Below are 15,287 nucleotides of genomic sequence, written 5' to 3'. Positions count from 1 at the left end.
AACTTTCCGAGTCTGGATGACTTTTCTCTCCACAGATGCTGTCAGACCTGCTGAGACTGTCCAACATTTTCTGCTTTTGTCTCAGAATCCAGCATCTGCGGTAATTTGCTTTTATCTGAGAAATTTGTTGGGCTGATAATTCATCTCCTGTCAACATAGATTAGAATCCTTACGGTGCAGTAGGCCATTCGGCCCATCGAGTCTACATTGACCCTCTATACTTCACCCAAGCCCTATCCCATTAACCCAACCTACACATCTTTTTTGGACACTAAGGGACCATTTATCATGGCCAATCCACCTAACCTGCACATCTTTCGGGACTTGTGGGAGGAAACCGGAGCACCCGGAGGAAACCCACGCAGACACGGGGAGAACGTGCAGACTCCGCACAGACAGTGACCCAAGCGGGAATCAAACCTGGGTCCCTGGCGCTGTGAGGCAGCAGTGCTAAGCCACCTTGCCGCCTCTTTCTCCCTCAATGGGCCTGTGCATTAATACAGCCGGATTGAAATACTCCGCCATCCCGCTTCGTACCTCTGACACAACGGTTTCCAATCGGGAGACCGACTCCACGTTACCAGTTCAGAGCTGAGTGAGAGACAGCTGATTTGTTTTGCAAGTCCACACCACGTGTGACGTTTCTGAGCATTGGGGCAGACACAAGGCTGCGTCTCGGGTCTGCAGCACAAGTCTTGGGAGAAAAGGCAATGGACAGAGGTTGTTTGGGAGGGTTTTTTTCCCGATGAAGCACAGATTTGCACTGTCCCTTCATTCTGACACCGGATCGCCCATGACATCAGCAGGCAGCTCGGATGTTTCTGACAAGTTGCACCAGGAAATATAAAACCCACTTTGATGGATTGAGTGCTTGGGAGACAGAACAAAAACGGGGAGGGGAGGATAAAAAGTGTAACAATTAGACTCAAAAAGGCAAAAAAAAAGAGGAATTATACATCCGTGAAACAAAACTCATTGAAGGATCAATATTTACTCACACAGCTCAGGTTACAATGATCAGTGACCCCCCCACCGTCACAACATGTAGGCGCTGGTATCAAACGGTACAGGAGATGATGACCTGAGGAAGGAGCTGCGCTCCGAAAGCTAGTGATTCGAAACAAACCTGTTGGACTTTAACTTGGTGTAGTAAGACTTCTTACAGGGGACAGAAAGACTTCAGTCACGCCTGCACTGTGCGCTGCGTCTCGGTGAGGTGCAGACACCAACGTGCCGGTGCTTTTTTTGCCAGTATAGCTCGCGTTAACGTTACTGGCTTCATTGCCCCGCCTGGGGGAGGGAGGGCTGGGGGGTGAGTAGATGCCACACCGCTGCAGAGGACTACAATTAAACGAAAAACAATTTGATTTGGTATCATATTTATCGGATTTTAAAAATAATTACATAAAACATCGAAACAAACTGTTTGATTGCACAACGTAAATCACCATGCAAAATGAGACACCTAAAAAAAGACACCCATTATCCTTCAAGGGCAGTGCCAGCAGGCTGCGAGGGCTACACTGTGCACTCTTGGCTGGGCCTACTGTAGTGCAGACAAGTATATAATCCTACCCTGTTTCCTCCACACAGCATCCGCGGATTAAATTGCACATTTCTCTTTTAAACTCAAGAGAGGAGAAAGCAAAGGCAGAAATATATTTTAAAAAAAATACAAGGGGCTGATTCTGACAATCTGCTTTTTTGCCCTGTTTGCATCGGTTACTTTGTCCGTGCCGTGTTGACCAACGTCGAAAGCGGCTGTGTGCAGGGAGCTGGGCTGCCTCACCCACTTCCTCCTACACTGGGTCAGGAATTCCGCCGCAGTTCACCGGAGAGAGATCCCTCCCTGCAGGAGATCTTCAGTCTTCAATCCCAACTGTGCTCCCTGAAGGGCTTCTTCTCAAGGAGGAGGGGGGTCTAAACAACGTATTGAACAACTGTTGAGCTCCTCCTGGCCATGTCGCAGCAGTGTGGACAGCCATGAGGCTGTGAAGGAAAAATAATAATAATCTGTGCAGCTTTCCATATCAATCGAAACAGAATTCAAGGACCATGACAGCACGTAACATTGAAAGAAATGTCATGATGTGGAGATGCCGGCGTTGGACTGGGGTGGGCACAGTCAGAAGTCTTACAACACCAGGTTAAAATCCAAAAGGTTTGTTTCAAATCACTAGCTTTCGGAGCACTGCTCCTTCGAGGAAGTGCTCCGAAAGCTCGTGATTTAAAACAAACCTGTTGGACTTTAACCTGGTGTTGTAAGACTTCTTACTGAAAGAAATGTGGTCTTGTGTAAAGTGGCTGGGGACGGCAGCAGCTGCAATGAATAGAAAGTTAAGGAAGCAGGCTGTCAATATGGACCATTTGATCTTGCACCCAACTTCGAGAAGATAGCCCAGTCGGTCAATAACTGCTTTGCTTCACTCAAAACAGAACAGAACAGTCCTTCCTGAACCCGAGTGGAGCCGCTGACCAGGCGAGCCAGCGGGCGGAATGCAATTCCAGCTCTTACAGGCTAGCAGCAAAACACAGGCAGGTTCACCACAGAACCTCCGGACATTCTTTGTAGCTTCCAATCCCAGGTTCCGTCACGGAGGGGGAGGTTTAAACATTTCATTTTAAAAAAAGGAAATACCTAAAATTGGTCCGTGCATCCATTTTCTTTTTGCAAAAAAGGACAGAAAAAAACAGAAACAGCCCTGAAGCAGGTTACACTAGGTACAGTGTTGAGTCACAGAAAAATAGAGGAGGGGGAAGGGGGGCAGAAGTAGGGATGCCACAAACTTTGTTCTGATGGGCTGGAAGATGCTGCTGCAGATCCTCTAGTGAGAGGACGGGGAGGAGACGTTGGATTCCGTTTTCTCCGGGACGGAATTGTTCCATATTGTTTCTTTCAACTCTGAACATTGAAAATAGTGCCGTTTGCGGTGGGAGGTCACCTGGCTCGCCCCCTGCCGGTCCGGGCGGCTGTCCGGGGAGCTGGTGGCTGCCGACGTCTTCTTGGTGGTGGGGAAGTTGACTGCACTGCTCCACTTCTCCAGGCTGCTCAGCGGGTTGTCGACTGAGATTCCTGGAAAGAGAAGGCAAAGGTGGATAAATCAGGCTGGGCTCTATCTCTCCACAGTTAACCTTCAACTAGCAGCACGGGCACTCCTGCTTTGCCATACAGTGGGTTAAGCTACACATCAGTTAAAGCCACTCTCACAGAGAGGCACCAGCCAGAAAATCAGAAGGCACAGAAAGACATTCAGCTACCCTTACCCGCGCCCCCCCCCCCCCCCCCCCCCCCCCCCTTTCCCCATCATTCAAAGGCGTTTCCTTGTGGACAGAGGAACAATGATCCACTATTTCAGTTAAACAGGGTACATAACCACACCTCAATGGCGACTGACATTTCTGTATTCAATGCGAGTAAATTGTAGAATTTTTAAGGGGGAAGCTGGATAGGTACACAGCCGCAAGGAAAGTTTCAAAAGATACTTTGATTAAGGTTGAGGAGAGTAGGGTGGTGAATGACACATGCAGCCCACCTGTATCCGTGCAGGGGTTCTTGTGAAGCAAAAATACTGGCGCAGACTTGTTGGGTTCAATAGCCTGCTTCTGTGCCATTGTGCAATATATAATAATAGTAACCTTTATTGTCACAAGTAGGCTTACATTAACACTGCAATGAAGTTACTGTGAAAAGCACCCAGTCGCCACATTCCGGCGCCTGTTCGGGTACACAGAGGCAGAATTCAGAATGTCCAATTCACCTAATAGCACGTCTTTTGGGACTTATGGGAGAAATCCGGAGCACCCGGAGGAAACCCACGCAGACACAGGGAGAATGTGCAGACTTCGCACAGATAGTGACCCAAGCCGGGAATTGAACCTGGGACCCTGGCGCTGTGACGCAACAGTGCTACCCTCTGTGCTACCGTGCTGCCCCAATTATCAAACACTTTAAAATAAAAACAACTGAATTAGCAGAGGACTTGAATAAAATGACTGAATTTAGAGTGGACTTCTTGTAGCAGTGACGAGCAGGACAGTGATGAGCAAGGCAACGGAAGAGCTGGTCTTCTTTAGCCTGTTATCTCGGGTTGGTGCAACAAACAACAGCCCAACATAACCTCCTATGTAAACTTTGCGGGGGTCACATTCATGAGCTGCATGTCTATGACTACCGGTGCAAGCTTGCACTGCAGATGACAGGGTCACACAGCCCACCTTCCCAAGGGCACAACATCACCTTTCCCCAACACTGCCAAACCTGAAGGAGTAGCATGTCACGTTAGTCAAACTTTCATCTAATAAACAGGATTAATTCCCAATACTGGTACATGTAAGAAGTTTAACATTTTAAATCAGAATACTGAAACCCCCCAATATAAATGCAGATCCATACATGCCTCAAAACCCTACTTTACAATACTCACCATGAGAAATCTAAAGGAAAAGATTTGGACAATACAAAATGCATATATTTCAACAGCAGTGAAAGAGAAAGGATTGAAAAGAGTCAAAGAGTAAAGATAATCAGCTATAATGTTCCAAAGTCAGTTTTTTAAACATCAAATATTTTACCTATCACAACATACTACCTTACCTGTTTATTCGACCGTGGGACATGACTAACACTGGCATTGCAATATTCATTCTCTAATCCTGGTCACCATGAAACAGTAAGTGGCCTGTAACTTCCTCGGAGTGCCAACCAGTGGTGGCTTGCCATTCTGTAGCGACTTACCCCTGCTTCAATTCCAAAGCGCCTAATTTGCTTGATGTTCCTGACATTGGAGGGGAAGTCCAGACATCAGGGGTTGGGGTGTCAGGTCAGGAGAAAGGTGTCAAGTCAGGTCTGGACATGGGGCTGGGATGTCTGGCCAGATTGGGGGTGGGGGAAGAGTCAGATGGAGTGTCGGGTCGGGTGGGTGTCGGGTTGGGTCGGGTGGGTGTCGGGTCAGGTGGGTGTCGGGTCGGGTGGGTGCCGGTCGGGTGGGTGTCGGGTCGGGTCGGGTGGGTGTCAGGTCGGGTGGGTGTCGGGTTGGGTCGGGTGGGTGTCGGGTCGGGTGGGTGTCGGGTCGGGTGGGTGTCGGGTCGGGTGGGTGTCGGGTCGGGTGGGTGTCGGGTGTCGAGTCGGGTTGGGTGGGTGTCGGGTTGGGTGGGTGTCGGTCGGGTCAGGTCGGTGTCGGGTCGGGTGGGTGTCGGGTCGGGTGGGTGTCGGGTCGGGTGGGTGTCAGGTCGGGTGGGTGGGTGTCGGATCAGTTCGGGGAGAGTGTTGAGTTGGGGGTGTGGGTCAGTTCAGGTCACCTGGTGTGTCGGTTCGGGTCAGGATGGGGTGCCATGTCCGGTCGGGGAGGGGGGCTGGGGTGTCGGGACTTATCAAGGGTGTTGGATCGGGTCAATGGGTGTGTCAAGTCGGGGGGGTGAGGTTGGGTCGGTGGTGTCGGTTTGGGTCTGGGAGGTCAGGTGGGGTTGGTCAGGCCAGTGTGAGGTCGAGCCTGTTTGGGTCGTGTGTTTGGGCTTGGCGGGAGGAGGGGGGGTTGCTTGTTTGGGGGTTGTGGTGAGATAACGGGGTGCACATCCCCTGAGGTGTGTGCGGGGGGTTTCCCATGGGGGGTCCGGTCTGGGTATTTAAAATAATTACTCTGAATTTAGAAGTGCGTTTTTTTCTTCTAATACTTTCAGAGTAACCTTGGGCGGGATTACATAGATTACATAGAACATACAGTGCAGAAGGAGGCCATTCGGCCCATCGAGTCTGCACCGACCCACATTAATCCCTCACTTCCACCTTATCCCCGCAACCCAATAACCCCTCCCAACCCTTATGGACACTACGGGTAATTTAGCATGGCCAATCCACCTAACCTGCACGTCTTTGGACTGTGGGAGGAAACCGGAGCACCCGGAGGAAACCCACGCGGACACGGGGAGAACGTGCAAACTCCGCACAGACAGTGACCCAGCGGGGAATCGAACCTGGGACCCTGGCGCTGTGAAGCCACAGTGCTAATCACTTGTGCTACCGTGCCGACACCCCGCCGGGTCGGAGAATCGCCGGGGTCTGGCGTGAATCCTGCCCCCGCCGGTTGCCGAATTCTCCGGCACCGGATATTCGGCGGGGGCGGGAATCACGCCTCGTCGGTTGGCGTGCCCCCCCCCGGCGATTCTCCGGCCTGCGATGTGCCGAAGTCCCGCCGCTGTCAACCCACGCCAGCCGGCGTGGATTGAACCACCTCTGATACGGCGGGACACGGTGGCGTGGGCGGGCTCGGGGGTCCTGGGGGGTGCCACCACGGTGGCCTGGCCTGCGATCGGGGCCCACCGATCCACGGGCGGGCCTGTGCCGTGGGGGCACTCTTTTTCTTGCACCTTAGCTATGGTCTCCACATGCGCGGGGATGCCGTGAGCGGCCGCTGACGCTCCCCCGCATGCGCCGCCCGGCAAAGTCAGTTTCACGGCAGCAGGCGGGGCACCAAAGGCCTTTCCCGCCTGCTGGCAGGGCGGAAATCAGTCCGGCGCGGGCCTAGCCCCTCAAGGTGAGGGGTTGGCCGCTCAAGATGCGGAGACTTCCGCACCTTTGGGGCGGCGCGATGCCGGACTGATTCGCGCCGTTTTTGGCACCGATCGGCGGACATCGCGCCGATATCGGAGAATCCCGCCCTATGAGTGTAAAACTGACAGAAACATCTGGGGCGGGATTCTCCGACCCCCCCCCCCCCGCCGAGTCTGAGAATCGCTGGTCGGTGGGCCCCCCCCCCGGCGATTCTCCGGCCCGCGATGGGCCAAAGTCCTGCTGCTGTAATGCCTGACCCGCCGGCGTGAATCAAACCACCCACACTCCCGGCGGGACTGGCGGCACGGGAGGGCTCCGGGGTCCTGGGGGGCACGGGGCGATCTGGCCCCGGGGGTGCCCCCAGGGTGGCCTGGCCCGCGATCGGGGCCCACCGATCCGCGGGCGGGCCTGTGCATTGGGGGCACTCTTTTCCTTCCACCTCGGCCATAGCCTCAGCGATGGCCGACGTGGAAGTGACCCCCCCCTGCGCATGCGCGGGGATGATGTCAGCAGCCGCTGATGCTCCCGCGCATGCGCGAACCTCCGCCGGCCAGCAAAGTCCCTTCGGCCCCGGCTGGCATGGCGCCAAAGGCCTTTCCCGTCGGCCAGCGGCGCGCCAACCACTCTGGCGCAGGCCTAGCCCCTCAAGGTGAGGGCTTGGCGCCCAAAGGTGCGGAGAAATCCGCACCTTTGGGGCGGCCCGACGCCAGAGTGGTTCCCGCCACTCCATCCCGCCGGGACCCCCCGCCCCGCCGGGTAGGGGAGAATCCCGGCCCTGAAGTGAGCAATTTAAATCGCTTTGTTGGATGGTTCCCAACACAGCGTAATTGTCCAGAGGAAGTTAGCGCTTCTGGACAATTTGCCGGTAAACCCTTACATGGGAACTTCCGAGAGGGATTCCCCAAAGCATCATTGGGATACCCCCAAATTCTAGCTGGGGACCCAGGAGGTTATGGTCCAATGGAAGTGGAAAATTACATTCGCAAAAGTACATGAATGAACCTGTTGAATTTTTGCAACAATCCAGCATGTATTTGTTCTGGTGTTACAAATGACCAGATATCAATTTCATAACTTGTCATTCAAACTAACAACCTCTGGGCTGCCAGTCCAGTACCATGACCACCAAGCAGCCAGACTGGACACTTATTTTGCTGAAAACATGCAAAAGTGGATTGGGTCATGTTCATCCTCATTTACTATGGTTCAAAACTGACTGTACAAAGCCTGTTTTGAGAGTAAGTTGCTTAGCTTCAGGCTTAGAAAGTATTTTCCAAAGTTGGCCTAATGTGATGCAACAGAATAGCGGAATTTAGATAAAGTACAGAATGAGAAATGGTATTTTGGCCCCATCCAGCTTGCACCCTCCACAGACGATAAGCATAGAATCAGAGAATTTACAGTGCAGAAGGAGATCATTCGGCCCATCGAGTCTGCACCGGCCCTTGTAAGAGCACCCTACTTAAGGCCACACCTCCACCCTATCCCTGTAACCCCACCTAACCTTTTTTTTTGGGACACTAAGGGCAATTTAGCATGGCCAATCCACCTAACTTGCACATCTTTGGACTGTGCGAGGAAACCGGAGCACCCGGAGGAAACCCACACAGACACGGGGAGAAAGTGCAAACTCCACATAGGGAGAATGTGCAGACTCTGCACAGACAGTGACCCAAGCCGGGAATCAAACCTGAGACCCTGGAACAGTGAATCAACTGTGCTATCGTGCTGCCCATAAGCAATTAACCCCTTCTTTTTTAAAAATACATTTTACCAGTCATTTTTTTCCAATCAAGGGGCAATTTAGCATGGCCAATCCATCTACCCTGCATATCTTTGGGTTGTAGGGATGAAACCCACGCAGACACAGGGAGAGTGTGCAAACTCCACACAGACGGTGACCCGGGGCCGGGATCGAACCCGGGTCCTCAGTGCCGAAGGCAGCAGTGCTAACCACTGCGCCATCGTGCCGCCATCTTAGAATCTATCCCATCTATGTAATACTCAGGACAAAGATTCTCCATAAAGACGTCGGATTTCCAAAGGTAATCAAGTAAAAGCTCTGAATATTCGTCCATTCCCACATGTCCACTATTCAGTACTTTCTCCCAGGGTCCAACAGCACAGAGAATATTTTGCTCCTTAGAGCATTTGATAATCTCAGTGTCGTTATCCTATACCCTCTGCTAGTTATGATGAACTTGTAAAGGTATTGTTTGTAGAAGTATTTAAGAATTCATTCAAGCCAAAGCAGGGAAGAAAATATCACACCAAATATTCAGTCAGCTTTTTTTCACAGAATCATCGAATCTCAGAAGGAGGCCATTTGACCAATTGGGTTTGCACAGACCCTCTGAAAGAGCACCCTAACCTCAGCCCACTCCCCCACCCTTTCCCCGTAATTCCACCTAACCTTTAGACACTAAGGGGCAATTTGGCATGACCAATCCACTTAACCTAAACATCTTGGGACTGTGGGAGGAAACCGGTGCACCCGGGGAGAAAGTGCAAACTCCACACAGACAGTCACTCAAGGCTGGATATGAACCCATGTCCCTGGCGCTGCGAGGCATCAGTGCTGATGAATGTGCCACCCTTTTTAAAAATATATATATTTATTAAAGTTTTTTAACACAATTTTTCTCCCTTACAAACAATAACCCCGCCCCCCTCATAACAAAAAACGAGAAATCGCGCAGAGCAAGATATATACATGGCAAAATTATATATTTACACAGCTTTGTACACCGGCCCTCACCCGTACGTGCCAGTTTCCCCAACCCTTCATGTTATCTCTTGCTCATCCACCCTCCCAGGCAGTCCCCCCTTCCCCCCCTCCCAGGACGTTGTCCCCCCCGCCAAGGTTGCTGCTGCTGCTGACCGACATTCCTCTAACGCTCCGCGAGATAGTCTAGGAACGGTTGCCACCGCCTGTAGAACCCCTGCGCAGACCCTCTCAAGGCGAACTTAATCCTCTCCAACTTTATGAACCCAGCCATATCATTTATCCAGGCCTCCAGGCTGGGGGGCTTCGCCTCCTTCCACATTAGCAAGATCCTTCGCCGGGCTACTAGGGACGCAAAGGCCAGAATGCCGGCCTCTTTTGCCTCCTGCACTCCCGGTTCGTCCACTACTCCAAATATTGCTAGCCCCCAGCATGGCTTGACCTGGACTTTCACCACCTGAGATATTGCTCCCGCCACTCCTCTCCAGAACCCCTCCAGTGCCGGGCATGACCAAAACATATGGACGTGGTTCGCCGGGCTCCCTGAGCACCTTCCACATCCGTCCTCCACCCCAAAGAACCTACTCAACCTCGCCCCCATCAAGTGCGCCCTGTGAACCACCTTAAATTGTATCAGGCTGAGCCTGGCACACAAGGAGGAGGAATTAACCCTAGCCACCTTTTTTTCAAAGGAATTTCAAAGGACTTACTTGACAGAACATTAACTGGAAGTCTGTTCCATATTCCCACTGCTCTGTGAGGGGAAAGGTCTGGAAGGGGTTCCCTAGGTTGCCGGGATACATCCTGGTGGAGCAGCTGCTGCTTCCGGATGTGGAAGGGGAGCAAAGAATTGGGGATATATACAAGTGGCTGGGGGAGCAGGGAGGCAAGCGGGTGGTGATGATCAAGGAGAAATGGGAAGCGGAGTTGGGAGGAGAGATCAATTGGGGAGTATGGAGTGAGGCACTGCAAAGGGTAAAAGGGACCTCCTCTTGTGCAAGGGTGAGCCTGATACAGTTTAAGGTGGTGCACAGGGTGCATATGACTGGTGAGAATGAATGGGTTCTTTCAGGGAGTAGCAGATGAGTGTGATAGGGGTGGGCGGGGGCCAGTGAATCACACGCACATGTTTTGGGATTGCGAAAAATTGTGAAGATTCGGGGTGGGAGTGTTCTCAGTCTTAGCCAGGATAGTGGAGAAGGAGGTGGACCCAGACCCTTTGGTGACGATATTTGGGGTTTCAGAGAAGCCGGAGCTCATGGAGAGGAGGAAGTCCAATGTCCCCCTCTCGAACAGGTATACCCCTTTGGATACTGTTGGGGGGAATAGCCTGTCAGGGGAAAACAGCAGCAGCAAGAGCAGTGGCAACACAGCTGGCTCTGATGTTCAGCAGGGAGGGTCAAAATGCAGACGAGCAATAGTCATAGGGGGACTCTATAGTCAGGGGCACAGATAGGTGCTTCTGTGGGCGTGAAAGAGACTCCAGGATGGTATGTTGCCTCCCTGGTGCCAGGGTCCAGGATGTCTCCGAACGGGTAGTGGCCATCCTGAAGGAGGAGGGCAAACAGGCAGAGATCATTGTACATATTGGTACTAACGACAGGCAGGAAGGGAGATGAGGTCCTGCAGCAGGAGTTCAGGGAGCTAGGCAGAAAGATAAAAGACAGGACCTCTAGGGTTGTAATCTCGGGATTACTCCCTGTGCCACGTGCCAGTGAGGCTAGAAATAGGAAGATAGAGCAGCTAAACACGTGGTTAAACAGCTGGTGTAGGAGGGAGGGTTTCCGTTATCTGCACCACTGGGAGCTCTTTAGGGGCAGGTGTGACCCGTATAAGAAAGACGGGTTGCATCTAAACTGGAGAGGCATAAATATCGTGGCCGCGAGGTTTGCTAGTGTCACACAGGAGGGTTTAAACTAATATGGCAGGGGGGCGGGTATGGGAGCAATAGGTCAGAAGGTGAAAAGATTGAGGGAGAACTAGGGAATAGGGCCAGTATGGCTCTGAGGAAGAGCAGACAGGGAGATGTTGCTGAAAACAGCGGGACTGGTGGCCTGAAGTGCATATGTTTTAATACAAGAAGTATAACAGGTAAGGCAGATGAACTTAGAGCTTGGATTAGTACTTGGAACTATGATGTTGTTGCCATTACAGAGACCTGGTTGAGGGAAGGACAGGATTGGCAGCTAAAGGTTCCAGGATTTAGATGTTTCAGGCGGGATAGAGGGGGATGTAAAAGGGGTGGAGGAGTTGCGCTACTGGTTAGGGAGAATATCACAGCTGTACTGTGGGAGGACCCCTCAGCGGGCAGCGAGGCTATATGGGCAGAGATCAGGGGCGGGATTCTCCGAACCCCCGCCGGGTCGGAGAATCGCCGGGGGCTGGCGTGAATCCCGCCCCCGCCGGTTGCCGAATTCTCCGGCACCGTGGGGGCCCGTCAACCGGCGCGGCGTGATTCCCACCCCTGCCGGTTGGCGGGCCCCCCCCGGCAATTCTCCGGCCCGTGATGGGCCGAAGTCCCACTGCTGGAATGCCTGTCCCGCCGGCGAGAATCAAACTACCTCTCTTACCGGCGGGACAAGGCGGCGCGGGCGGGCTCCGGGGCGGCGCGATGCCGGACTGATTTGCGCCGTTTTTGGCGCCAGTCGGCAGACATCGCGCCGATTGCGGAGAATCCCGCCGCAGGAATAAGGGTGCAGTCACAATGTTGGGGGTTTACTACAGGCCAAGCAACAGCCAGCGGGAGATAGAGGAGCAGATAGGTAGACAGATTTTGGAAAGGAGTAAAAGCAACAGGTTTGTTGTGATGGGAGACTTCAACTTCCCCAATATTGACTGGGACTCACTTAGTGCTAGGGGCTTGGATGGGACAGAGTTTGTAAGGAGCATCCAGGAGGGTTTCTTAAAACAATATGTAGATAGTCTAACTAGGGAAGGGGCTGTACTGGATCTGGTATTGGGGAATGAGCCCGGCCAGGTGGTAGAAGTTTCAGTAGGGGAGCATTTCGGGAACAGTGACCACAATTCAGTAAGTTTTAAAGTGCTGGTGGACAAGGATAAGAGTGGTCCTAGGGTGAATGTGCTAAATTGGGGGTAGGCTAATTATAACAATATTAGGCAGGAACTGAAGAATCGAGATTGGGGGTGGATGTTTGAGGGTAAATCAACATCTGACATGTGGGAGGCTTTCAAATGTCAGTTGTAAGGAATTCAGGACCAGCATGTTCCTGTGAGGAAGAAGGATAAATATGGCAAATTTCGGGAACCTTGGATAACGAGAGATATTGTAGGCCTCGTCAAAAAGAAAAAGGTGGCATTTGTCAGGGCTAGAAGGCTGGGAACAGACGAAGCCTGTGTGGAATATAAGGAAAGTAGGAAGGAACTTAAGCGAGGAGTCAGGAGGGCTAAAAGAGGTCACGAAAAGTCATTGGCAAATAGGGTTAAGGAAAATCCCAAGGCTTTTTACATGGACATAAAAAGCAAGAGGTTAGCAAGGGAAAAGGTTGGCCCACTGAAGGACAGGGGTGGGAATCTATGTGTGGAGCCAGAGGAAATGGGCGAGGTACGAAATGAATACTTTGCATCAGTATTCACCAAAGAGAAGAAATTGGTGGATGTTGAGTCTGGAGAAGGGTGTGTAGATAGCCTGGGTCACATTGAGATCCAAAAAGATGAGTTGTTGGGCGTCTTGAAAAATATTAAGGTAGATAAGTCCCCAGGGCCTGATGGGATCTACCCCAGAATACTGAAGGAGGCTAGAGAGGAAATTGCTGAGGCCTTGACAGAAATCTTTGGATCCTCACTGTCTTCAGGTGATTTCCCGGAGGGCTGGAGAATAGCCAATGTTGTTCCTTTGTTTAAGAAGGGTAGCAAGGATAATCCAGGGAACTACAGGCCGGTGAGCCTTACATCAGGGAAATTACTGGAGAGAATTCTTTGAGACAGGACCTACTCCCATTTGGAAGCAAATGTACATATAAGCGAGAGGCAGCATGGTTTTGTGAAGGGGAGGTTGTGTCTCACTAACTTGATAGAGTTTTTCGAGGCGGTCACAAAGATGATTGATGCAGGTAGGGCAGTGGATGTTCTATATGGACTTCAGTAAGGCCTTTGACAATGTCCCTCATGGCAGACTGGTACAAAAGGTGAAGTCACACAGGATCAGGGGTGAGCTGGCAAGATGGATACAGAACTGGCTAGGTCATAGAAGGCAGAGAGTAGCAATAGAAGGATGCTTTTCTGATTGGAGGGCTGTGACTAGTGGTGTTCCGCAGGGATCAGTGCTGGGACCTTTGCTGTTCGTAGTATAAATGATTTGGAGGAAAATGTAACTGGTCTGATTAGTAAGTTTGCAGACGACACAAAGGTTGGTGGAATTGCGGATAGCGATGAGGACTGTCAGAGGATACAGCAGGATTTTGTTCGTTTGGAGACTTGAGCGGAGAGATGGCAGATGGAGTTTAATCCGGACAAATGTGAGGTAATGCAGGTAGGGAATATACAGTGAATGGTAGAACTCTCAAGAGTATTGACAGTCAGAGAGATCTAGGCGTACAGGTCCACAGGTCACTGAAAGGGGCAACACAGGTGGAGAAGGTAATCAAGAAGGCATACGGCATGCTTGCCTTCATTGGCCGGGACATTGAGTATAAAAATTGGCAAATCATGTTGCAGCTGTATAGAACCTTAGTTAGGCCACACTTGGAGTATAGTGTTCAATTCTGGTCACCACACTACCAGAAGGATGTGGAGGCTTTAGAGAGGGTGCAGAAGAGATTTACCAGAATGTTGCCTGGTATGGAGGGCATGAGCTATGAGGAGAGGTTGAATAAACTCGGTTTGTTCTCACTGGAATGACAGAGGTTAAGGGGTGACCTATAGAGGTCTACAAAATTATGAGGGGCATAGACAGAGTGGATAGTCAGAGGCTTTTTCCTAGGGTAGAGGTCAATTACTGGGGGCATAGGTTTAAGGTGCGAGGGGCAAGGTTTAGATGAGATGTATGAGGTAAGTTTTTTTACGCAGAGGGATAGTGGGCGCCTGGAACTCACTACCGGAGGAGGTGGTGGAAGCAGGGACGATAGTGACGTTTAAGGGGCATCTTGACAAATACATCAATAGGATGGGAATACAATGATACGGACACTGGAAGTGTAGAAGATTGTAGTTTAGTCGGGCAGCATGGTTGGCACAGGCTTGGAGGGCCGAAGGGCCTGTTCCTGTGCTGTACATTTCTTTGTTCTTTGTCTTGGCCTTCGCCTCTCTGATCGCACGGCGGTGAATTTTACTGGAGGGGTGGTCGGCATCGCCACCGGGGGTAGTGGCTTGCTTGGGTGACCTGCACGACTTCTTGCGGTTGGAGAAGATAAAGTATGAGTTAAGGGGCTCTGCAGGGGGGTTTGAGAAAAGGTGGGGGATGTTTGTGACCATGTTTGAGGAGCTGTTCGTCATGGGGGAGGTGAGGGGAAGGGGGAGGGTGAAAAAGGGAAAAATCTGTACAGACTAGTTGATTGCTGGGAAGTATGTTTCCCGGGGTGTTTATTCGCTGTAACCTGTTTTGATACATGTTTGTAATGAAATACATTTTTTAAAAAAAGAAATGCGGATGTAAGTTCAAGGAGACAGTAGGGTAGATTTTCTTTCTGAAATAAAGTATCTCATGGATGAAATGGAGATGGTGAAATGGGGGATGGATGACGGCATCATTGCAGTATTGCCTGACAGCCCCTCTTTACAATAGAACCAAAGCAAAATCAAACTCCTGCAGTACTGCTATGTGATCCTCCAGAGTTAACTTTTCGGATCTAAATGATCCCCCGACAGAACTGTTCTATAGAAGGGTCATTTAGACTTGAAACGCTAACTCTATTTTCACAGATGCTACCAGACCTGCAGAGTTTACCCATCATTTTCTGCTTTTATTTCAGTTGCCAGCGTCTGCAGTATTGTGCTTTTATGTGACCCTCCGTGCACATTTTTCCTCTATCTTGTGTTAAAAACTAAAATCTATCAGCA

At 51.2% G+C, this 15,287-nt stretch overlaps 1 protein-coding gene across 10 annotated transcripts in view; it reads right to left on the bottom strand.

Moving 5' to 3' along the window:
• Positions 1-1,362: 1,362 nt before the first annotated feature.
• The window catches only part of sobpa (sine oculis binding protein homolog (Drosophila) a), a 624,481-nt gene continuing 610,556 nt past the window's right edge, over positions 1,363-15,287 (bottom strand). For 8 of the 10 annotated variants that reach the window (XM_072499947.1, XM_072499951.1, XM_072499941.1 and 5 more), the window contains one exon: positions 2,921-3,073. Coding sequence is in view for 2 of the 10 variants with exons in the window: in XM_072499943.1 (XP_072356044.1) it covers positions 2,826-3,073 (248 nt within the window). In the remaining 8 variants the exon portion in view is untranslated. Of the gene's footprint in view, positions 3,074-15,287 lie in introns of all 10 variants that reach the window. The other 2 variants (XM_072499943.1, XM_072499948.1) reach the window with 2 other exon arrangements.

This window comes from Scyliorhinus torazame, chromosome 4, assembly GCF_047496885.1.
Source record: "Scyliorhinus torazame isolate Kashiwa2021f chromosome 4, sScyTor2.1, whole genome shotgun sequence".
Classification (NCBI taxonomy): domain Eukaryota; kingdom Metazoa; phylum Chordata; class Chondrichthyes; order Carcharhiniformes; family Scyliorhinidae; genus Scyliorhinus; species Scyliorhinus torazame.
This window is presented reverse-complemented; position numbering and strand designations above follow the sequence as displayed.